The sequence below is a fragment of the Eubalaena glacialis genome, chromosome 1 (genome assembly GCF_028564815.1).
Source record: "Eubalaena glacialis isolate mEubGla1 chromosome 1, mEubGla1.1.hap2.+ XY, whole genome shotgun sequence".
In the NCBI taxonomy this organism is placed as follows: Eukaryota; Metazoa; Chordata; class Mammalia; order Artiodactyla; family Balaenidae; genus Eubalaena; species Eubalaena glacialis.
Genome location: NC_083716.1, coordinates 32,645,989 through 32,670,140, shown reverse-complemented (window position 1 = coordinate 32,670,140; position 24,152 = coordinate 32,645,989). Strand labels below are relative to the sequence as shown.

Here is a 24,152-nt window from a genome sequence, read left to right as displayed (position 1 = left end):
TTCTATAACTGTATTACTACAGAGTAACTTCCTTCACTTGAATCAACCGTTATCACCTCCCTTTATATTTAGACAGATTTCTCAGAATTTCTCTACCCAGTGCCTCTAACGCCTGACCACTCTGACCCATCTAGCTGTAATCGAGCATCCACTGTCTCTCTCTACGTTACAAAAATGGTGGGTAAAGCAGGCAGAATCCTATTCTCACGGACGAGAAGATCCCTGTGTGTTCTCCTCCCTCTCTGCCTCCTTCACGCACAAACCTGAGAAAGAACATTTTAAATGAAGTCATAAAGAGCCTTTCCTTCTCTCTCTTAAATAACCATTTCTTTAAGTGACCACGTTTCAAGTCTGCTGGAGAAACCAGACAGACGATTCGGGTCTTTTTTAACAACAGGCTTGCAGTCCAGTTCCCGGCAGAGAGCTGCACAGTAAGCCCGTCATCTGGGATAGAACTGGGGCTTGGCACCCCTGCTATAGGCTGCCCTGTTCCTTCTGGGGGAGCCCCAGGGACGAAAGCACTGGTGTGTTGTGAGGGCCGTTCCGTGCAGAGCTCCCTTTCTCCATCAGGCTCATCAGTATAGGTGCCCTGGCCCCGCCTTCAGGAATATTACCCTAAGCAATGCACACACCTAAGTCTACGCTTAAAAGTTGTACCCATATAATAGTTCTGGCCTCGCTGACCTGACGGAGGGAGGGGTGGTAGAGGGAGAGACTTACTCCCCTGGAGTTTGGACCTGGGATCATCAGTGGCTGTATGCAGAGCTCAGAGCTGCACCCAAATATCACGTGTCTCTTTGACAGCTGTCAGAACTAGGCCTGCTGCCTACTTTTCTCTCCTGTGTACTGCAGGGCATGTCCTGGCCTGGCAAAGTGCTGAGCATGCGTGGGCAGCCTGAGAGGGAACCTCAGGGACATAGGTGGTGGCAAGCAGGTCAGTCCTACCAGGCCAGACTAGCATGAATGAAACTCCTGATCCGCAGTCTGTATCAGCAGAGGAGGGTGGCGTGGCTTGGTGCCAGGCAGTCAAGGGTCATTCTGGCGGCAGGCAACTGGGTCACAGCAGATCAGGGCTGATAAGGTTCAAGAAGAGGCCACATCTATGAACAAGGTGTGTTTTTTTGGCAGCGTGACATATGGGATCTTAGTTCTCCGACCAGGGATCGAACCCACGCCCCCTGCGTTGGAAGCACGGGGTCTTAACCACTGGACCACCAGGGAAGTCCCTGAACAAGGTTTTAAGCAAGTAAAAGCTCAGTCATATCCAGTGGGTTCTGCACCAAGGAGAGCTCCATGGGGTCCAGGGCTTTTCTGGGTTTCCTATTCAACAATGCTTTCACCCTCCTAGATTGACCCTATCTTTCTTGAGGGCATTTTTTTATGTGTTGCAGTGTATTATACATTTTAGGGTCCATATGAAGGACTAGAAGGCCTTGATTAGTTAAAAAAAATCCATGGCTTCTGGATAGGTAATCTCTTCCCATCTTCTAAGGAAACTTTAGGCTCTAAGTCTCAAAGAAAACACATCTCCTCCTGTTAAGGATGAGGGGATACCGAGGTATATGTGTATGCAAATGTGTTAGGGGGAGGGGGTTGTCCATATTCCTCAAAAGTGACATGGGTCACACTCCAAGGGAGGAGAAGCCCTTTAGCTTTTCAGCATCAGAGTGCTAATACTCAGCAGTAAAAAATGAGGCTGTGTTCCAGGCCTGAACGGGAAGGAACCCTGACATGGTTTCTATCTCTCTTCCTGGCCTTCCACTTCCCTCTGTTTGTATTTCTATGCTTTTTCACTTTGCCTTTTTAATTTCTTTTCTGCTCTTCTGCTTATCATGGTCAGTGAACATGGGGTTCCAGAAAAATCTGGATACAAAGAAAAATCTAAGGATAAGATCAGAAAGTGCCTCCTTCTGTGAATGAGTCTAATGAGAATAAACAATAATATCAACAATAAAAATACTGAAGTGAATAGTTACTATATACCAGGAACTGTGTTAACTATTCATGTACCTTATACAGAGGCAGAGGATATTTGAAAGGACAAGTGTAGGCTCTGGAGTCAGACTCCCTGGGCTGGAATCTCAACTCCTTCACTTACTTGCTGTTATCTCATTGATCTCATAAGGTTGTTGTGGGGAATGAAATGAGTTAATGCATGAACAAGGATTGGCACAAAGTAAACCCTCAATAAATATTAGCTGCTATTATAAAAAAGTGTTAGCTATGGGCTTCCCTGGTGGCGCAGTGGTTAAGAATCCGCCTGCCAATGCAAGGACACGGGTTCAAGCCCTGGTCTGGGAAGATCCAACATGCCGCAGAGCAACTAAGCCCGTGCGCCACAACTACTGAGCCTGTGTGCCACCACTACTGAAGCCCACGCACCTAGAGCCCGTGCTCTGCAACAAGAGAAGCCACCGCAATGAGAAGCCTGTGCACCGCAACAAAGAGTAGCCCCCGCTCACCACAACTAGAGAAAGCCCACGTGCAGCAAGGAAGACTCAACACAGCCAATACATAAATAAATTTATTAAAAAAAAAAGGGTTAGCTATGCCTATCATCATCACTGTCGTTATCATCATCTTCCTGAATTCTCATGAGTTAAGACTCATGAGTTAGGTATTATTATGAATTAGTTATTATTATTATTAGCTTCATTTTATAAATAAGGAAACAGGCTCAGACAAGTTGAGTAACATACCAACATTACCAGATCGGAAAAATGGCCACAATACTTGAAGCTTCTCCCGTTAACAGGTGGAGTCTATTTTCCCACTCCTTGAATAGAGGCTGGCCCTATGACTTGATTTGACCAATACAGTGTAGCAGAAGCCTAACTCTGTGTAAATTCTGAGCTTAGGCCTCAAGAGACCTTATCACTGCCATGCTTGCTGTTCTTGGGAAGCATCATGTGAAGAAGCCACGGATAGCTTGCTGGAGGATAAGAGGCCACGTGGAACAGAGATGATCTATCATCCCAGCAGATTCTCCCCTGGCCCTCAACAATCAACCCTGAGCCAATGTGAGAGCTGACAAGGACACGGAACCACTGTGCACCTGAGCCTGGTCCAAAATGCCGACTCGTGGACATGTGACCGAAATCCATAGCTGTGGTCACTAAGTAAGTAGCAGAGATAGTTTTCAAACACAGGGAGCCTAGTTCCAGACCCTGAACTTTACACTCTTATTTACATGAATAGGAAACAGATTTTTCCAATGATGATAAGCTTGATTAGCTGATAAGCAAGTCCTCTTGCAGTAAGCTGTTGAGACAGACTGTTGATAACATTTAGGTGTTATCAAGAGATAGGCAACTCAAAACATCATAAACAGCCTTTCAACAAATGGGGCTGGAACTAGACCTCTAGATACAAAAAAATGAACCTCGACCTAACCATCACACCTTATACAAATATTAACTCAAAATGGATCACGGAGGGAGTGCTGGCTACCCAGAGAGGGAGGGAGCAGGCAGACCCCAGCTCAGAGCAGCTGTCTGGACACCTTGAGTTTTGGAGTGGGGAGCACTGGCTACTGTGAACTTGGACCCCATCATGGTAGCCTTTCTCAGGATGCTCTATCTTTTGTCTGCCCAGCCCTGGAGTACAGTAGCAGCAGGGAATACTTGCTTCTCTGCAATGTTGTGTTGATTCATGGCAATTCTGATAAGAAAACCTGTGAGCCTTGACATTCAGAGCACATCACTTTCCATGGTGTGAACTGTGCCATCACTGCGAGGGGGTAAAAAAATTGGGGGACTGGCACTTCCGGTCAAACCATCGTTGTGTAGCAGCGTTCTTCATCAAGGGTCTTGGTGCTCTGGCCAGGTGTCAGGCCTGAGCCTTTGAGGTGGGAGAGCTGAGCTCAGGACACTGGACCACCAGAGACCTCCTGGCCCCACGTAATATCAATCGGTGAGAGCTCTCCCAGAGATCTCTGTCTCAACACTAAGACTCAGCTCCACTCAACGACCAGCAAGCTACAGTGCTGGACACCCCAGGCCAACCAACTAGCAAGACAGGAACACAACCCCAGCCATTAGCAGAGAGGCTGCCTAAAATCATACTAAGTTCACAGACACCCCCTAACACACCACCAGATGCGGTCCTGCCCACCAGAAAGACAAGATCCAGCCTCATCCACCAGAACACAGGCACCAGTCCCCTCCACCAGGACGCTTAACAAGCCACTGAACCAACCTCACCCACTGGGGGCAGGCACCAAAAACAACGGGAACTACAAACATGCAACCTGGGAAAAGGAGACCCCAAACACAGTAAGTCAAGCAAAATGAGAAGACAGAGAAATATGCAGCAGATGAAGAAGCAACGTAAAAACGCACCAGACCAAACAAACGAAGATGAAATAAGCAGTCTACCTGAAAAAGAATTCAGAGTAATGACAGTGAAGATGATCCAAAATCTTGGAAATAAAATGGAGAAAATACAAGAAACGTTTAACAAAGACCTAGAAGAACTAAAGAGCACATAAACAATGATGAACAACACAGTAAATGAAATTAAAAATTCTCTAGAAGGAATCAATACCAGAATAACTGAGGCAGAAGAACGGATAAGTGACCTGGAAGATAAAATAGTGGAAATAACTACTGCAGAGCAGAATAAAGAAAAAAGAATGAGAAGAAATGAGGACAGTCTCAGAGACCTCTGGGACAACATTAAACGTACCAACATTTGAATTATAGAGGTCCCAGAAGAAGAGGAGAAAAAGAAAGGGACTGAGAAAATATTTGAAGAGATTATAGTTGAAAACTTCCCTAATATGAGAAAGGAAATAATCAAGTCCAGGAAGTGCAAAGAGTCCCATAAAGGATAAATCCAAGGAGAAACACACCAAGACACATATTAATCAAGCTACCAAAAATTAAATACAAAGAAAAAATATTAAAAGCAGCAAGGGAAAAGCAACAAATAACATACAAAGGAATCCCCATAAGGTTAACAGCTGATCTTTCAGCAGAAACTCTGCAAGCCAAAAGGGAGTGGCAGGACATATTTGAAGTGATGAAAGGAAAAAACCTATAACCAAGATTACTCTACCCAGCAAGGATCTCATTCAGATTCGACGGAGAATTTAAAACCTTTACAGACAAGCAAAAGCTAAGAGAATTCAGCACCACCAAACCAGCTCTACAACAAATGCTAAAGGAACTTCTCTAGGCAGGAAACACAAGAGAAGGAAAAGACCTACAATAACAAACCCAAAACAATTAAGAAAATGGGAATAGGAACATACATATCGATAATTACCTTAAATGTAAATGGTTTAAATGCTCCAACCAAAAGACACAGACTGGCTGAATGGATACAAAAACAAGACCTGTATATATGCTGTCTACAAGAGACCCACTTCAGACCTAGGGACACATACAGACTGAAAGGGAGGGGATGGAAAAAGATATTCCATGCAAATTGAAATCAAAAGAAAGCTCAAGTAGCAATTCTCATATCAGACAAAATAGACTTTAAAATAAAGGCTATTACAAGAGACAAAGAAGGACACTACATAATGATCAAGGGATCAATCCAAGAAGAAGATATAACAATTGTAAATAGTTATCCACCCAACATAGGAGCACCTCAATACATAAGGCAAATACTAACAGCCATAAAAGGGGAAATCGACAGCAACACAATCATAGTAGGGGACTTCAACACCCCACTTTCACCAATGGACAGATCATCCAAAATGAAAATAAATATGGGGCTTCCCTGGTGGCGCAGTGGTTGAGAATCCGCCTGCCAATGCAGGGGACACGGGTTCAAGCCCTGGTCTGGGAAGATCCCACATGCCGCGGAGCAACTAGGCCCGTGAGCCACAATTACTGAGCCTGCGCGTCTGGAGCCTGTACTCCGCAACAAGAGAGGCAGCGATAGTGAGAGGCCCGTGCACCACGATGAAGAGTGGCCCCCGCTCTCCGCAACTAGAGAAAGCCCTCGCACAGAAACGAAGACCCAACACAGACAAAAATAAATAAATAAATAAAATTAAAAAATTAAAAAAAAAAAAGTTGGGGGGAGCAGGTAAGGAATGGCTTTAAAAAAAAAAAAAGAAAATAAATATGGAAACACAAGCTTTAAATGATACATTAAACAAAATGGACTTAATTGATATTTATAGGACATTCCATCCAAAAACAAACGAATACACATTCTTCTCAAGGGCTCATGGAACATTCTCCAGGATAGATCACATCTTGGGTCACAAATCAAGCCTTGGTAAATTTAAGAAAATTGAAATCGTATCAAGTATCTTTTCCGACCACAACGCTATGAGACTAGATACCAATTACAGGAAAAGATCTGTAAAAAATACAAGCACATGGAGGCTAAACAATACACTACTTAATAACCAAGAGATCACTGAAGAAATCAAAGAGGAAATCAAAAAATACCTAGAAACAAATGACAATGAAAACACAATGACCCAAAACCTATGGGATGAAGCAAAAGCAGTTCTAAGAGAGAAGTTTATAGCAATACAATCCTACCTTAAGAAACAAGAAAAATCTCATATAAACAACCTAAACTTACACCTAAAGCAATTAGAGAAAGAAGAACAAAAAACCCCCAAAGTTAGAAGGAAAGAAATCATAAAGATCAGATCAAAAATAAATGAAAAAGAAATGAAGGAAACGATAGCAAAGATCAATAAAACTAAAAGCTGGTTTTTTGAAACGATAAACAAAATTGATAAATCATTAGCCAGACTCATTAAGAAAAAAAGGGAGAAGACTAAAATCAATAGAATTAGAAATGAAAAAGGAGAAGTAACAACTGACACTGCAGAAATACAAAGGATCATGAAAGATTACTACAAGCAACTCTATGCCAATAAAATGGACAACCTGGAAGAAATGGACAAATTCTTAGAAGTGCACAAGCTTCCGAGACTGAACCAGGAAGAAATAGAAAATAAGAACAGACCAATCACAAGCACTGAAATTGAAACTGTGATTAAAAATCTTCCAACAAACAAAAGTCCAGGACCAGATGGGTTCACAAGCGAATTCCATCACACATTTAGAGAAGAGCTAACACGTGTCCTTCTCAAACTTCCAAAATATAGCAGAGGGAGGAACACTCCCAAACTCATTCTATGAGGCCACATCACCCTGATACCAAAACCAGACAAAGATGTCACAAAGAAAGAAAACTACAGGCCAATATCACTGATGAACATAGATGCAAAAATCCTCAACAAAATACTAGCAAACAGAATCCAACAGCACATTAAAAGGATCATACACCATGATCAAGTGGGGTTTATCCCAGGAATGCAAGGATTCTTCAGTATACGCAACTCAGTCAACGCGATACACCATATTAACAAATTGAAGGAGAAAAGCCATATGATCATCTCAATCGATGCAGAGAAAGCTTTCAACAAAATTCAACACCCATTTATTATAAAAACCCTGCAGAAAGTAGGCATAGAGGGAACTTTCCTCAACATAATAAAGGCCATATATGACAAACCCACAGCCAACACTGCCCTCAATGGTGGAAAACGGAAACCATTTCCACTAAGATCAGGAACACGACAAGGTTGCCCACTCTCACCACTATTATTCAACATAGTTTTGGAAGCTTTAGCCACAGCAATCAGAGATGAAAAAGAAATAAAACGAATCCAAATCGGAAAAGAAGAAGTAAAACTGTCACTGTGTGCAGATGACATGATACTATACATAGAGAATCCTAAAGATGCCACCAGAAAACTACTAGAGCTAATCAATGAATTTGGTAAAGTAGCAGGATACAAAATAAATGCACAGAAATCTCCTGCATTCCTATACACAAATGATGAAAAATCTGAAAGAGAAATTAAGGAAACACTCCCATTTACCACTGCAACAGAAAGAATAAAATACCTAGGAATAAACCTACCTAAGGAGACAAAAGACCTGTATGCAGAAAACTATAAGACACTGATGAAAGAAATTAAAGATGATACAAACAGATGGAGAGATATACTGTGCTCTTAGATTGGAAGAATCAACATTGCGAAAATGACTATACTAGCCAAAGCAATCTACAGATTCAATGCAATCCCTATCAAACTACCAATGGCATTTTTCACAGAACTAGAACAAAAAATTTCACAATTTGTATGGAAACACGAAAGACCATGAACAGCCAAAGCAGCCTTGAGAAAGAAAAACGGAGCTGGAGGAATCAGGCTCCCTGACTTCAGACTACATGACAAAGCTACAGTAATCGAGACAGTATGGTACTGGCAGAAAAACAGAAATATAGATCAACGGAACAGGATAGAAAGGCGAGAGATAAATCCATGCACATATGGTCACCTTATCTTTGATAAAGGAGGCAAGAATATACAATGGAGAAAAGACAGCCTCTTCAATAAGTGGTGCTGGGAAAACTGGACAGCTACGTGTAAAAGACTGAAATTAGAACACTCCCTAACACCATTCACAAAAATAAACTCAAAATGGATTAAAGACCTAAATGTAAGGCCAGACAGTATAAAACTCTTAGAGGAAAACATAGGCAGAACACTCTATGACATAAATCACAGCAAGATCCTTTTTGACCCACCTCCTAGAGAAATGGAAATAAAAATAAAAATAAACAAATGGGACCTAATGAAACTTAAAAGCTGTTGCACAGCAAAGGAAACCATAAATAAGATGAAAAGACACCCCTCATAATGGGAGAAAATATTTGCAAATGAAGCAAGTGACAAAGGATTAATCTCCAACATATACAAGCAGCTCATGCAGCTCAATATCAAAAAAACAAACAACCCAATCCAAAAATGGGCAGAAGACCTAAATAGACATTTCTCCAAAGAAGATATACAGACTACCAACAAACACATGAAAGGATGCTCAAAATCACTAATCATTAGAGAAATGCAAATCAAAACTACAATGAGGTATCAGTTCACACTGGTCAGAATGGCCATCATCAAAAAATCTACAAACAATATATGCTGGAGAGGGTGTGGAGAAAAGGGAACCCTCTTGCACTGCTGGTGGGAATGTAAATTGATACAGCCACTGTGGAGAATAGTACGGAGTTTCCTTAAAAAACTAAAAATAGAACTACCATATGACCCAGCAATCCCACTACTGGGCATATACCCAGAGAAATCCATAATTCAATAAGAGTCATGTACGATTATTATACAGGAGATTAACCAAGATGGCGGAGTAGAAGGACGTGCTCTCACTCCCTCTTGCGAGAACACCAGAATCACAACTGGCTGCTGGACAATCATCGACAGGAAGACACTGGACTTCACCAAGGAGGATACCCCACGTCCAAGGACAGAGGAGAAGCCACAGTGAGACGTCAGCTCTACCCACCACCAGAGCCTCCCATCAAGCCTCTTAGATAGCCTCAACCACCAGAGGGCAGACAGCAGAAACAAGAAAGACTACAATCTTGCAGCCGGTGGAACAAAAACCACATTTACAGAAAGACAGACAAGATGAAAAGGCAGAGGGCTATATACCAGATGAAGGAACAAGAAAAAACCCCAGAAAAACAACTAAATGAAGTGGAGATAGGCAACCTTCCAGAAAAAGAATTCAGAATAATGATAGTGAAGATGATCCAGGACCTCGGAAAAAGAATGGAGACAAAGATTGAGAAAATGCAAGAAATGATTAACAAAGACCTAGAAGAATTAAAGAACAAACAAACAGAGATGACCAATACAATAACTGAAATGAAAACTACACTAGAAGGAATCAATAGCAGAATAACTGAGGCAGAAGAACGGATAAGTGACCTGGAAGACAGAATGGTGGAATTCACTGCTGCGGAACAGACTAAAGAAAAAAGAATGAAAAGAAATGAAGACAGCCTAAGAGACCTCTGGGACAACATTAAACACAACAACATTCGCATTATAGGGGTCCCAGAAGGAGAAGAGAGAGAGGAAGGACCAGAGAAAATATTTGAAGAGATTATAGTTGAAAACTTCCCTAACATGGGAAAGGAAATAGCCACCCAAGTCCAGGAAGCACAGAGAGTCCCATACAGGATAAACCCAAGGAGAAACACGCCGAGACACATAGTAATCAAAGTGGCAAAAATTAAAGACAAAGAAAAATTATTGAAAGCAGCAAGGGAAAAACGACAAATAACATACAAGGGAACTCCCATAAGGTTAACAGCTGATTTCTCAGCAGAAACTCTACAAGCCAGAAGGGAGTGGCATGATATACTTAAAGTGATGAAAGGGAAGAACCTACAACCAAGATTACTCTACCCGGCAAGGATCTCACTGAGATTTGATGGAGAAATCAAAAGCTTTACAGACAAGCAAAAGCTAAGAGAATTCAGCACCACCAAACCAGCTCTACAACAAATGCTAAAGGAACTTCTCTAAGTGGGAAACAGAAGAGAAGAAAAGGACCTACAAAAACAAACCCAAAACAATTAAGAAAATGGTCATAGGAACATACATATCGATAATTCCCTTAAATGTGAATGGATTAAATGCTCCAACCAAAAGACACAGGCTTGCTGAATGGATACAAAAACAAGACCCATATATATGCTGTCTACAAGAGACCCACTTTAGACCTAGGGACACATACAGACTGAAAGTGAGGGGATGGAAAAAGATATTCCATGCAAATGGAAATCAAAAGAAAGCTGGAGTAGCTATACTCATATCAGATAAAATAGACTTTAAAATAAAGAATGTTACAAGAGACAAGGAAGGACACTACATAATGATCAAGGGATCAATCCAAGAAGAAGATATAACAATTATAAATATATATGCACCCAACATAGGAGCACCTCAATACATAAGGCAACTGCTAACAGCTATAAAAGAGGAAATTGACAGTAACACAATAATAGTGGGGGACTTTAACACCTCACTTACACCAATGGACAGATCATCCAAAATGAAAATAAATAAGGAAACAGAAGCTTTAAATGACACAATAGACCAGATAGATTTAATTGATATTTATAGGACATTCCATCCAAAAACAGCAGATTACACGTTCTTCTCAAGTGCGCACGGAACATTCTCCAGGATGGAGCACATCTTGGGTCACAAATCAAGCCTCAGTAAATTTAAGAAAATTGAAATCATATCAAGCATCTTTTCTGACCACAACGCTATGAGATTAGAAATGAATTACAGGGAAAAAAACGTAAAAAACACAAACACATGGAGGCTAAACAATACATTACTAAATAACCAGGAGATCACTGAAGAAATCAAAGAGGAAATCAAAAAATACCTAGAGACAAGTGACAATGAAAACACGATGATCCAACACCTATGGGATGCAACAAAAGCAGTTCTAAGAGGGAAGTTTATAGCTATACAAGCCTACCTAAAGAAACTAGAGAAAGAAGAACAAACAAAACCCAAAGTTAGCAGAAGGAAAGAAATCATAAAGATCAGAGCAGAAATAAAATGAAATAGAAACAAAGAAAACAATAGCAAAGATCAATAAAACTAAAAGCTGGTTCTTTGAGAAGATAAACAAAATTGATAAGCCATTAGCCAGACTCATCAAGAAAAAGAGGGAGAGGACTCAAATCAATAAAATCAGAAATGAAAAAGGAGAAGTTACAACAGACACCGCAGAAATACAAAGCATCCTAAGAGACTACTACAAGCAACTCTATGCCAATAAAATGGACAACCTGGAAGAAATGGACAAATTCGTAGAAAGGTATAACCTTCCAAGACTGAACCAGGAAGAAATAGAAAATATGAACAGACCAATCACAAGTAATGAAATTGAAACTGTGATTAAAAATCTTCCAACAAACAAAAGTCCAGGACCAGAATGGCTTCACAGGTGAATTCTATCAAACATTTAGAGACGAGCTAACACCTATCCTTCTCAAACTCTTCCAAAAAATTGCAGAGGAAGGAACACTCCCAAACTCATTCTATGAGGCCACCATCACCCTGATACCAAAACCAGACAAAGACACTACCAAAAAAGAAAATTACAGACCAATATCACTGATGAATATAGATGCAAAAATCCTCAACAAAATACTAGTAAACAGAATCCAACAACACATTAAAAGGATCATACACCACGATCAAGTGGGATTTATCCCAGGGATGCAAGGATTCTTCAATATACGCAAATCAATCAATGTGATACACCATATTAACAAACTGAAGAATAAAAACCATATGATCTTCTCAATAGATGCAGAAAAAGCTTCTGACAAAATTCAACACCCATTTATGATAAAACCTCTCCAGAAAGTGGGCACAGAGGGAACCTACCTCAACATAATAAAGGCCATATATGACAAACCCACAGCAAACATCATTCTCAATGGTGAAAAACTGAAAGCATTTCCTCTAAGATCAGGAACGAGACAAGGATGTCCACTCTCACAACTATTATTCAACATAGTTCTGGAAGTCCTAGCCACGGCAATCAGAGAAGAAAAAGAAATAAAAGGAATACAAATTGGAAAAGAAGAAGTAAAACTGTCACTGTTTGCAGATGACATGATACTATACATAGAGAATCCTAAAACTGCCACCAGAAAACTGCTAGAGCTAATTAATGAATTTGGTAAAGTTGCAGGATACAAAATTAATGTACAGAAATCTCTTGCATTCCTATACACTAATGATGAAAAATCTGAAAGAGAAATTATGGAAACAGTCCCATTTACCACTGCAACAAAAAGAATAAAATACCTAGGAATAAACCTACCTAGGGAGACAAAAGACCTGTATGCAGAAAACTATAAGACACTGATGAAAGAAATTAAAGATGATAACAACAGATGGAGAGATATATCATGTTCTTGGATTGGAAGAATCAACATTGTGAAAATGACTATACTACCCAAAGCAATCTACAGATTCAATGCAATCCCTATCAAATTACCATGGCATTTTTTACGGAACTAGAACAAATCATCTTAAAATTTGTATGGAGACACAAAAGACCCCGAATTGCCAAAGTAGTCTTGAGGGAAAAAAATGGAGCTGGAGGAATCAGACTCCCTGACTTCAGACTATACTACAAAGCTACAGTAATCAAGACAATATGGTACTGGCACAAAAACAGAAACATAGATCAATGGAACAAGATAGAAAGCCCAGAGATAAACCCACGCACCTATGGTCAACAAATCTGTGACAAAGGAGGCAAAGATATACAATGGAGAAAAGACAGTCTCTTCAATAAGTGGTGCTGGGAAAACTGGACAGATACATGTAAAAGAATGAAATTAGAATACTCCCTAACACCATACACAAAAATAAACTCAAAATGGGTTAGAGACCTAAATGTAAGACTGGACACTATAAAACTCTTAGAGGAAAACATAGGAAGAACACTCTTTGACATAAATCACTGCAAGATCTTTTTTGATCCACCTCCTAGAGTAATGGAAATAAAAACAAAAATAAACAAATGGGACCTAATGAAACTTCAAAGCTTTTGCACAGCAAAGGAAACCATAAACAAGACGAAAAGACAACCCTCAGAATGGGAGAAAATATTTGCAAACGAATCAACGGACAAAGGATTAACCTCCAAAATATATAAACAGCTCATTCAGCTCAATATTAAAGAAACAAACACCCTAATCCAAAATGGGCAGAAGACCTAAATAGACATTTCTCCAAAGAAGACATACAGATGGCCACGAAGTACATGAAAAGATGCTCAACATCACTAATTATTAGAGAAATGCAAATCAAAACTACAATGAGGTATCACCTCACACCAGTTAGAATGGGCATCATCAGAAAATCTACAAACAACAAATGCTGGAAAGGGTGTGGAGAAAAGGGAACCCTCTTGCACTGTTGGTGGGAATGTAAATTGATACAGCCACTATGGAGAATAATATGGAGGTTCCTTAAAAAACTAAAAATAGAATTACCATATGACCCAGCAATCCCACTACTGGGCATATACCCAGACAAAACCGTAATTCAAAAAGACACATGCACCCCAATGTTCATTGAAGCACTATTTACAATAGCCAGGTCATGGAAGCAACCTAAATGCCCATCAACAGACGAATGGATAAAGAAGTTGTGGTACATATATACAATGGAATATTACTCAGCCATAAAAAGGAACGAAATTGAGTCATTTGTTGAGACGTGGATTGATCTAGAGACTGTCATACAGAGTGAAGTAAGTCAGAAAGAGAAAAACAAATGAGGTATATTAACGCATGTATGTGGAACCTAGAAAAATGGTACAGATGAACCGGGTTGCAGGGCAGAAGTTGAGACACAGATGTAGAGAACAAACATATGGACACCAAGGGGGGAAAACTGTGGTGGGGTGGGGATGGTGGTGTGCTGAATTGGGCGATTGGGATTGAAAAAAAAAAAAAAAAAAGAGTCATGTACCACAGTGTTCACTGCAGCACTATTTACAGTAGCCAGGACATGGAGCAAGCTAAGTGTCCATCGACAGATGAATAGATAAAGAAGATGTGGCACATATATACAATGGAATATTACTTTTTACGGTTAATGCCATAAAAAGAAACAAAATTGAGTTACTTGCAGTGAGGTGGATGGACCTAGAGTCTGTCATACAGAGTAAAGTAAGTCAGAAAGAGAAAAAAAAATACCATATGCTAACACATATATATGGAATCTAAAAAGAAAAAAAAAGGTTATGAAGAACCTAGGGGCAGGACAGGAATAAAGACGCAGACGTAGAGAATGGACTTGAGGACACAGGGAGGGGGAAGGGTAAGCTGGGACGAAGTGAGGGAGTGGCATGGACATATATACAGTACGAAATGTAAAACAGATAGCTAGTGGGAAGCAGCGGCATAGCACAGGAAGATCAGCTTGGGGCTTTGTGGCCACCTAGAGGGGTGGGATAGGGAGGGTGGGCGGGAGGGGATATGGGCATATATGTATATGTATAGCTGATTCACTTTGTTATACAGCAGCAAGTAACACAACAATGTAAAGCAATTATACTCCAATAAAGATGTTAAAAAAACCAAACAAAAATAAAATGGATCATGGACTTCAATGCAAAACTTCAAAACTTTTAGAAAAAGAAACAGGAAATCTTCAGGATCTAAGGCTATACAAAGAGTTCTTAGACTTGACCTCACATGTACAATCCATAAAATGAAAAACTGATAAACTGGACCTCATCAAAGTAAAAAAAACTTTCCTCTGTGAAAGACCCTGTTAAGAGACTGAAATGGCAAGCTACAAACTGGGAGAAAATACTTTCAAACCACAAATCCGACCAAGGACTAGTATGTAGAAGACATTAAAAAACTCTCAAAGTTCAAAAGTAGAAAACCAAACAATCCAATTAAAAATGAGCAAATGACATTTCACTGATGAGCATATACAGACAGCAAATAAGCATATGAAGAGATGTCCAACCTCACTGGCCAATAGAGAAAAGGAATTTAAAACCACAGTGAGATATCATTATATATCTATCAAAATGGATAAAATCGGAGAGAGGCAACATCAAATGCTGGTGAGGATGAAGAGAAAGTGGATCACTCATACATTGCTGGTGTGAATGTAAAATGGTACAGCCACTCTGCAAAAACAGTTTGGCCATTTCTTATAAAACTAACTACCCCATGAAGCTAACATACAACCCAGAAACTGAACTTTTGGACATTTCTCCCAGATAACCAAAACTATGTGCACACAAAGTCCTATACACGAATGTTCACAGCAGCCTTATTCATAACAGACAAAAAATGTTAAACAACCAGATGTCCTTCAATGGTGAATGGTTACACTAACTGTGGTACCCCCATATCATTAAATACTATTCAGTAATAAAAATGAACAAACTGACATACACAAGAACTTAGATGAATCTCCAGAGATTTATGCTGAGTAAAAAAAGTCACCCCCAAAGGTCACATACTGTATGATTTCATTTATATAACATTTAAAACGTATAAAAATGGAGCACAGATTAGAGGCTGCCCGGGGTTAGGGACAGGAAGGAGAGGACAGCTAGAAAAGAGAAATTTGAAGGATGCTGTAGTGATGGAAATCTTATCTTGACTCTATCCACCCTGGTCAATACCCTGGTTGAGATACTGGGATAACTGGGGAAAGGGTATAAGGGATCTCTCTGTACTAATTCTTGCAACTGCAAGTGAATCTATAATTATCTCAAAATTAAACACTTAGTTACAAAAAAGGAATGAACAAAAATAGCCTGCAAAAAATCTGGGGGGATTAAATAACGGTAACACTTTATCTTTAAAATTTTTTTTAAATTTTGAGTTATTTATTTATTTGACATACCAAAAGCTGTACAAAATTAATGTACACAACTTGATGAGTTTGCAGGTAAGTATACACTCGTGAAACCATCACCATAATCCATGCCATAAACCCATCTATCCCCTCCAGAAATTTCACTTTATTGATAAATACAAACACAACGTTTCACCAGTAGGCTGCTTCCTTGCTTACTGCCTTTGTCCAATTCTGCCAAATTACATTTTTTTTTACTTTTAAAAACCTTGCTGAAACACACTTGGACCAAACCTCGCACATATTTATGTTTCCTATGGTACCTACAAGATCTGGAGAGTGTTGTGGATTGGACCCAGGGCAGGAGACGGTGGGTGAAGGACTGGGACCCAGAGCGGCAGACTCGACTCAACATGCTGCGAGGTGGTCACTGACCAAGGTATCTGCAGAATGCATTTTAAAAAATGAATAATCAAAATACCAGACAATTCATTTTATTTTCGTCCACCTCCCCACACTGAGAGTAAAAACTTGACTCTCCTGCTCTAAACTCCCATGTATTAGAGGAACTCCCACCTCTTCTACATATAGAAAAGAGAGAAAAAACAAATGGCTCCTTCCCAGGCTCTGACTCTATTCTTCCTTTCTTACAACCATCTTAGTTTTTTTTAAATTAATTAATTAATTAATTTATTTTTGGCTGCATTGGGTCTTCGTTGCTGCGTGGGCTTTCTCTAGTTGCGGCGAGCGCGGGCTACTCTTTGTTGCAGTGCGAGGGCTTCTCATTGCAGTGGCTTCTCTTGTTGCAGAGCACGGGCTTCAGTAGTTGCAGCGTGCGGGCTCAGTAGCTGTGGCGCATGGGCTTAGTTGCTCCGCAGCATGTGGGATCTTCCTGGACCAGGGCTCGAACCAGTGTCCCCTGCACTGGCAGGCAGATTCTTAACCACTGTGCCACCAGGCAAGTCCCAACCATCTTAGTTTTTATGTAAACAAATTGAAACTAAAGATTATGAATATTCTGAGTAAAAAAAATCTTTAAGGTATAATGTTTACGTAGTGATATTAAATCTTCACCACAATTCCTATACCATTAGGGAGTCTCCAACAGATCAAAAAACAGATTCAACATGCCGTAAGCAGCCATCTCCACCTTCCCGCTATCACCTCCCGACAGAACTCTGAAAACCACATATTTGAAATGTCAGCTTGATCCTTGCTGACACAAGAAGAGGGAGGAAAGGTCAGAAGCTGCTGTTTTGTCTTTCTTCTTGCCGTCCACAGGAATCCAAAGCACACTCTTGCATCCCTGGGAAGGAGTGGCAATGCCTGCAAATGGCTGGCATCTGAAATGACCGTGGGCACATCTCTTGGAGGATGAGTACATACCTAGAAATCTCAGAGCTGAGAACATAGTGGCTGTGGGCGTTTTCCCACGGTAGGTCAAACTTGAAGTTTTAGACAAAGATTAGTTTATTTCACAAATAGGTAGGGGGCTTCTTCATCTATCTATCTTGATATATATATATATACACATATATATATATAAAAAAAACACACAGAAAATATGCCATTCATTATTGTAGCTCTTACACTACAGGGACATGGTTGTTTTCACAAGATAAGAAAAACACTGTGTGTTCTTTGCTTGTGGGTCTCCTTTTAACTTCTCTACGTATTGGTAGATATATTCAACCCTCTTAAACATGCCTCAACGTGCTTAAACATGCCTCAAAAGACTAGCATTTTGCCCCAAAGTGAAGAGAAACAAGGAATGGTTAATGCTCTTCAATTTATACTGCACAAAGGTACAGAAAGAAGAGAGAAGAGACTGGCAGGACACATCTGTTGTAAAAGATATGGCCTCTAATAGGCAATAGAAAGTGTTAAGTGCTCTCTGTTGACTTCAGTGTTTGTGACGGTATGGAAGGTCCCAAGAGAAAATTATTTGCATAACACTGAAGCATGATATGAGCCCATGATCTATGTTTGCTGCTTTTACAAATTCCTTCAGTAATTATTGCTAAACAATTATTTACATATGAATTCTCCAAAATAACCCTAGAAGAGCCAAAAGGGTAAAATAATCAAATAGTGACACTAAAATTCTAATTCTATCTCCTTCACAAACTTTCCCCAGCAACTCTAGCATTAGTTTCTGACTGGTTCATGTGCTACTGCTGATTTTCCCAACTGGATTATAAACTTCCCACTGACAGCATGGTAAACATGGGACACAAGGATTCTGGAGTTGGAGAGATTTAGGTTCAAGCTTTGCACTTGTTAGCTGTGTGCCTTGCTAGCTGTGGGTCTTCCAATCTTTCTAAGTCTCAGTTTCCTCATCTGTAAACCAGGGACAATAAAAGTAAGGACCTCATAGAATTATTGTGAGAGAATGCATGGAATGCCTGGGTACAAGAGATGCTCAATAAACATCTGCTCTCCTCTGTCTGTCTTTCAGACACTAATGATATCTTACAACCATTTCTTTATTTCTTTCAGGACCTATCACAGGCACAAAGAATTCCATATCCTCTGATGGAGAGACGTAATCATAAATTATACTTATGGACTGTTTACCTCTCTCTTATCTATGAATAACTGAAAGCTCTGAAGGTTTAAGGTCAGTAAGTTATCAGGTTGAAGACTGATCTAGAAACCAGGCCTCCCTGCCTCTCTCATGGCCTCTGACTGACCCCTACCTCACTGCAAAGGATAGTTCATCCTGCCAGAATTTATTATGCCCTCAAAAAGTACATGGCTAATTCCAGGGAGCAAAGGTTATGTGTGTCTGTCTAGACTCCATGTCATCAAATGAAAAGTTTCCACGTTTTGACTCAGGACATTTCTCAAGTACCTCTTTACAGGTTCTAAACAGAAAGCCCTTATCTTTCTTACTTGAACAGAGAACTGAACTTTAGTCTCAACAAACGTCGCCCAGAAACACAGGCTTGGTATATGGTTCACCACTTTAAGACAAAGACCCAATGATAAAGCTCACCGCCTCTAGAGCAGAGAAAGGTGATGGGGGAGGGGGGAGGGGGGGATGGATCTGGGTCCGCCCTGATGTGCCAGGAAGGAACTCTTCACAGGCCGTATGCCACGCTGCAAAAGGCGGTGGTGAGCGAGCTCTCCGGCTGCAGGGTGGGGGGGAATGGTTTTGAAGAGGGGATCCCGAAAGCCCAGGCGGGCTGCGAGGGACTGCACACACAGGCCCCTGAGAGTCGCCGTGTGGACAGTCACGAACAGGGTGAAACCCCACCACCCATGCAGGTGCACTGGAAGCTAGCTCCGGACTCCTGGGCGGAGAAGGGGTCTGCTGGGTCGTCAAGCCTCCACATGGATCAGTTCCTGCATTTGGGTGTATCCGAGGGCTGCCACGGAGTTCGGGTGCCCGCAGTCCCCGCTGCGCCTGGGCCTCCGCGCCCGGGCATGTGGCGGTGCAACGCGCTCTGGACGGCCCAGCCCGCCGCCATCCCTCCGCGCTCCCACACTCACTCGCGGGCCCGACCCCGCCACCCTGCTCCGGCCGCGCGCCCCGGCAGCCCCCTCGGTCGCCCGCGACCCTGCGCACACACCTTCCCTCGCCCCAGCCCGGGCAGCGCCTCAGCCCCCGCGGAGGCACCGGCGCCACCCCATCCCCGCCACTGTCCCCGCCATCCGCGCCGCCCGCCCGTACCTACCTGAACTCAGCCGCCCAGCCCCGGCGCCCGGCCCGTACTACACGCGGGCGGATTCTGGCACCGGCTTACATTCCCTTTTCTTCCGTACACGTACCGCGAGGATGACGTTACGTCCGCAGCGTTGGAGTAAACCCAGGCCGCGCGGCCTCCGCTGTTGACGCGACGCAAGGGGTCGGCCCGGAGCTGCGCCGCGGCAATGGCGTAGGCGCCTTCTGAGAATCCGGCCCGCGCTCCACGTGGCGAGCCCAGCCCGCTGAGGCCAGGCCTACGACTGGGGGGGGGCGGGCGGGGCTGGAGCGCTCTGGGTGGATGCCCATGTCCCAGGAGCAGACGGGAAATGGGCCGAAGAGGGTCGCCCATCGGGCCTTCCAGGGAGGCAGAAAAGATGCCTAGATCCCTCAGCTGCTGGTAGATCCCATACGGTGTGTTTGTCACTGTTGATCATTATATCCCAGGCACACCTCAGAAGTATCAATTGGTTGGATCAATGTACACAATTTGAGGATCCCACACTCCAGGCAAACTTCTGCTGCCTAAATGGAAATATGTTGGCACTGCGATAAAATGATTTGCCCCCTAGTCGCCTGGAGGTTTCCCCAAGTGTCCCAGCCCAACTCTCGTTCAGCAAGGGCATTGGTGAGACTACTGTAATTTAAAATAGTTGTATTTAATCCCTGGCAACTGACACCATTCCAAAGGTGAATGCGGATCCACCCTTGAAATTAGAGCTCAGACACTCTCCCTCTGTTATACTTGCTGTGTTTTCCTCAAAGGGCACATCCCTGCATAGGCACAGAGGTAGTGCTGGGCACGCTGGGCACGTGGGGGGTTGGGGAGGGCAGAGCACTTGGGTGGAGGTCGGTCACGAGGAAGGCATCTTGCCCCTTGCGTAGTTGTCCCTGAGAACATTGCTGAGCCTATTTATTCATTCCCTCGCTTTTAAAACGTTGGCTACTTCATGTATCAGGCACTCCCTAGGTTTGGAGGAAGACATCATCACCTCTCTAGATCAGTCCGTAGCCTTATGAGAAGGCAGACAGGTGAGCAAAAGATTACAGCACTGTGTGATTAATGTTAGAGGAGGGGGTGCCCAGGGGCACAACAGGCAAGGCTTTGAAAAGAGCCGATATTCGAATTGTGCTTTGAAGGACAAGAAGTAAGTAGTTCATGTATAAGAGGGGAGCAGGATCACAGGAGGAAGAGGGAATGGAATATGCAGAGGCAGGAGACACCCTATGAGGAGAGGCTGCATGTGGGACATGACAGGCGGGGTGTTTGGTGGGGTAGGGGCATCTTGCAAAATTTTTGTGCCATGCTAAAGGTTTCAAGTTTTATCATCCTCAAAGTTAGAGAACCATGACTTTTAAAGTACTGGAGTGGCATGATCAGATTTGTGTGTCTGAAATCAGGAGAGAGGGGTATAAGCTGGGAGCTTGGTTAGCCTATTGCAAAGGCCCAAGTAAAGAAATGATGACTGGGGAAAAGGCTCCAGTAGGGGGCAGGGAGCATAAAGGAGGGAGAGGTGACCTCGCTAACTACTTGAAAGGGGGAGGGTGAGAGACAACGAGGGGTAGTTGCAAATCTGGTGGTGCTGCAACACAGTGTTAGGAAATAGATGAGGGGAGCAATTCTTTTGGGTGACGGATGAGAACACCGAACATGTGTTAAGTTTTGAGCACTCTGGATTTAAAGTAGGGTAGGGGATACAAAAGAAATAAAACTGTCCTCCAGTAGTTTCATTGGGTCCTTGAGCTTTTAAGATTCTCACCATGAACTTAGAACAAAATAGGTAACTGTGGGTATAGCTAAAGTCATTAGGGACAGAGGCTTTCTCCACTCAGTAAGTGCTGTTCTGTTCTTAATGTGTCCTTAACCCACACATCACCTTATGTTAATTGTTTGTCTACCTTCCCTGCTAGAATATAAGCTCCTAAGAGCAGGGAAGTATATTCCTGGCACATAATAGCCAATAAATATTTGATAAATGAATGAACTTAATTTCCTTGGGCTTAGTTTTCTCAAATAAGCAATGTGTTAATAATACTGCCCTTGTCTATCTTCTATACTTGCCTATATTCTATATACTATATTCTACATAAATTAGCCTATAGCATTGTTAAGATCAAATATGAAAATCCTTTAACACTGTCCAAATATTTTCTATTTATTTTCATTACTGTCTTACTATTAATATTCTACTTCACCAATAAAGAGAAAGGAGTGGGATATGTGACTGTGGGTTGGGAAAAATCAAATACTGGAATTATAATCTAGTTTGCCTTTCCATAGAAATGAAGGAAATAGAAAATAAAACAAACTAGTGAATATAACCAAGAAAAAAAAGGAAGAAAGAAAAAAGAAATCAAGGAAATAATACAGCCATGGTATCTTTCCTTCATGTAACTTAAAAAAAAAAAAAAGTAGGGGCTTCCCTGGTGGGGCAGTGATTGAGAATCTGCCCGCCAATGCAGGGGACACGGGTTCAAGCCCTGGCCTGGGAAGATCCCACATGCCGCGGAGCAACTAGGCCCATGAGCCACAACTACTGAGCCTGCGCGTCTGGAGCTTGTGCTCCGCAACAGGAGAGGCCGCGACAGTGAGAGGCCCGTGCACCGCGATGAGGAGTGGCCCCCGCTCGCCGCAACTAGAGAAAGCCCACGCACAGAAACGAGGACCCAACACAGCCAAAAAAAAAAAAAAAAAAAAAAAAGTGATTCTATTTGGATTGGAGGGATTTAACTTTTGTCTCAGCAAGTGGAAATAGGGCTGGACATGACCAGAATGTCACAAAGGAAGTGGGCTATTTAGAACTTGAAAATAAGAATGCAGGACTGAAGACTGCATCTTTACCTGCCATAGAGTACTAGGTTAAAGTTATCTTAGGGGACTTCCCTGGTGGTCCAGTGGTAAAGAATCTGCCTTACAATGCAGGGGACACAGGTTGCATCCCTGGTCAGGGAACTAAGATCCCACGGGCTGTGGGGTAACTAAGCCCGCATGCCACAACTACGGAGCTCGTGCGCCTCAACTAGAGAGCCTGCATGCCACAAACTACAGAGCCCATGCGCTCTGGAACCCACGCGCCACAACTACAGAGCACACACGCTCTGGAGCCTGCACGCCACAACTAGAGAGAAACCCGTGTGCTGCAACAAAGAGCCCGCGCGCTGCAATGAAAGATCCCGCGTGCCATAACTAAGACCTGATGCAGACAAAAATAAAATAAATAATAAATAAATCTTTAAAAAAATAAAGTTATCTTAGTCTCAGGTTCTTTAATTGTTAGTAACAGAAACTTATTCAAACAAAACAATTTACTAGAAAGAGTAAAAGGTAAAGAAGAGCAGAAGGTAAAATTGGATGTCATAAGAGGTGGGTACAAGGAATTGGAAGTTGGGAACGAATATTCTCCTCCATTTCTGGGTTTCCTATTTACACTTCTGTCTGCAATCTGCTTCTTTTTTTCCCCTTTTAAGATACACTCTTCATTAGTGAACATCTGGTGGAAAATGGCTTCCTCAGCCCTAAACTATCTTTAGTGCCTCCTCCCCACTGACTTTTAGACTTCATCCTAGTTTCATATTCCTAGAAAGAAAATCTTACTGGCCTAACTTGGTCCAGGACTCCATTTTTGGTCTAGTCAGCTGTGGCAGGGAGAGGAGGGGTCATGCAGGTAACTCCAACACAGCAGAGCTCCGTGTGGAGGGGATTCTCCGAGAAAAGGGAGTAGGCTAGGCCGGTAGACATGTTACGTGAGTTGGCAATGTTAGGACAAACACTTAACCAGTTTCAGCCAGACTATGCAATATAACTTTGTAGTTTCACAAACCAGGCTGAACATGAGAAGCACCAGGAAGGCTTTTAAAAGATACAGATTCTTCGAGCCCCCAGTGAATTAGAATCTCTAGATGCAGGGCCGAGGAATCAGCAGTTTTAAAGAACCCCAGTTTATGATGTGACTGGCCTTTCGGAACCCCTGCTTTAAAAGACAGGCCCAGAATGCCAAACAAGCAAATACATCAATAGAAATGGGAAGTTACTCATAAATAAGGAACATTCCTATATACAATAAACAGGGAGGTTTTTCCTGGAGAACAAATATTTTCTTTAAAATACAGTTTTATTTTCTCTGATTATAAAAATCAGAAATGCTTATTATTAAGAAAAAATTTCCATTTTAGATGTTAGCTTTCCAGATGTTTGTTTAAGTACATATGTATAAATATTTTTTGTTT

The 24,152-nt window shown here is 41.9% G+C and overlaps 1 protein-coding gene across 2 annotated transcripts in view; it reads right to left on the bottom strand.

The window, feature by feature from the left end:
• ALDH18A1 (aldehyde dehydrogenase 18 family member A1) overlaps positions 1–20,078 on the bottom strand; it is a 54,374-nt gene extending 34,296 nt beyond the window's left edge. The window contains exons 1-2 of one of the 2 annotated variants that reach the window (XM_061169167.1): positions 19,918–20,078; positions 16,565–16,680 (exon numbers count right to left, since the gene is read on the bottom strand). In XM_061169167.1, coding sequence (XP_061025150.1) covers positions 16,565–16,652 — 88 coding nt within the window. In that variant the 5' untranslated portion in view covers positions 16,653–16,680; positions 19,918–20,078. The remainder of the gene's footprint in view (positions 1–16,564; positions 16,681–19,917) is intronic. The other variant, XM_061169087.1, reaches the window with a different exon arrangement.
• Positions 20,079–24,152: the final 4,074 nt, after the last annotated feature.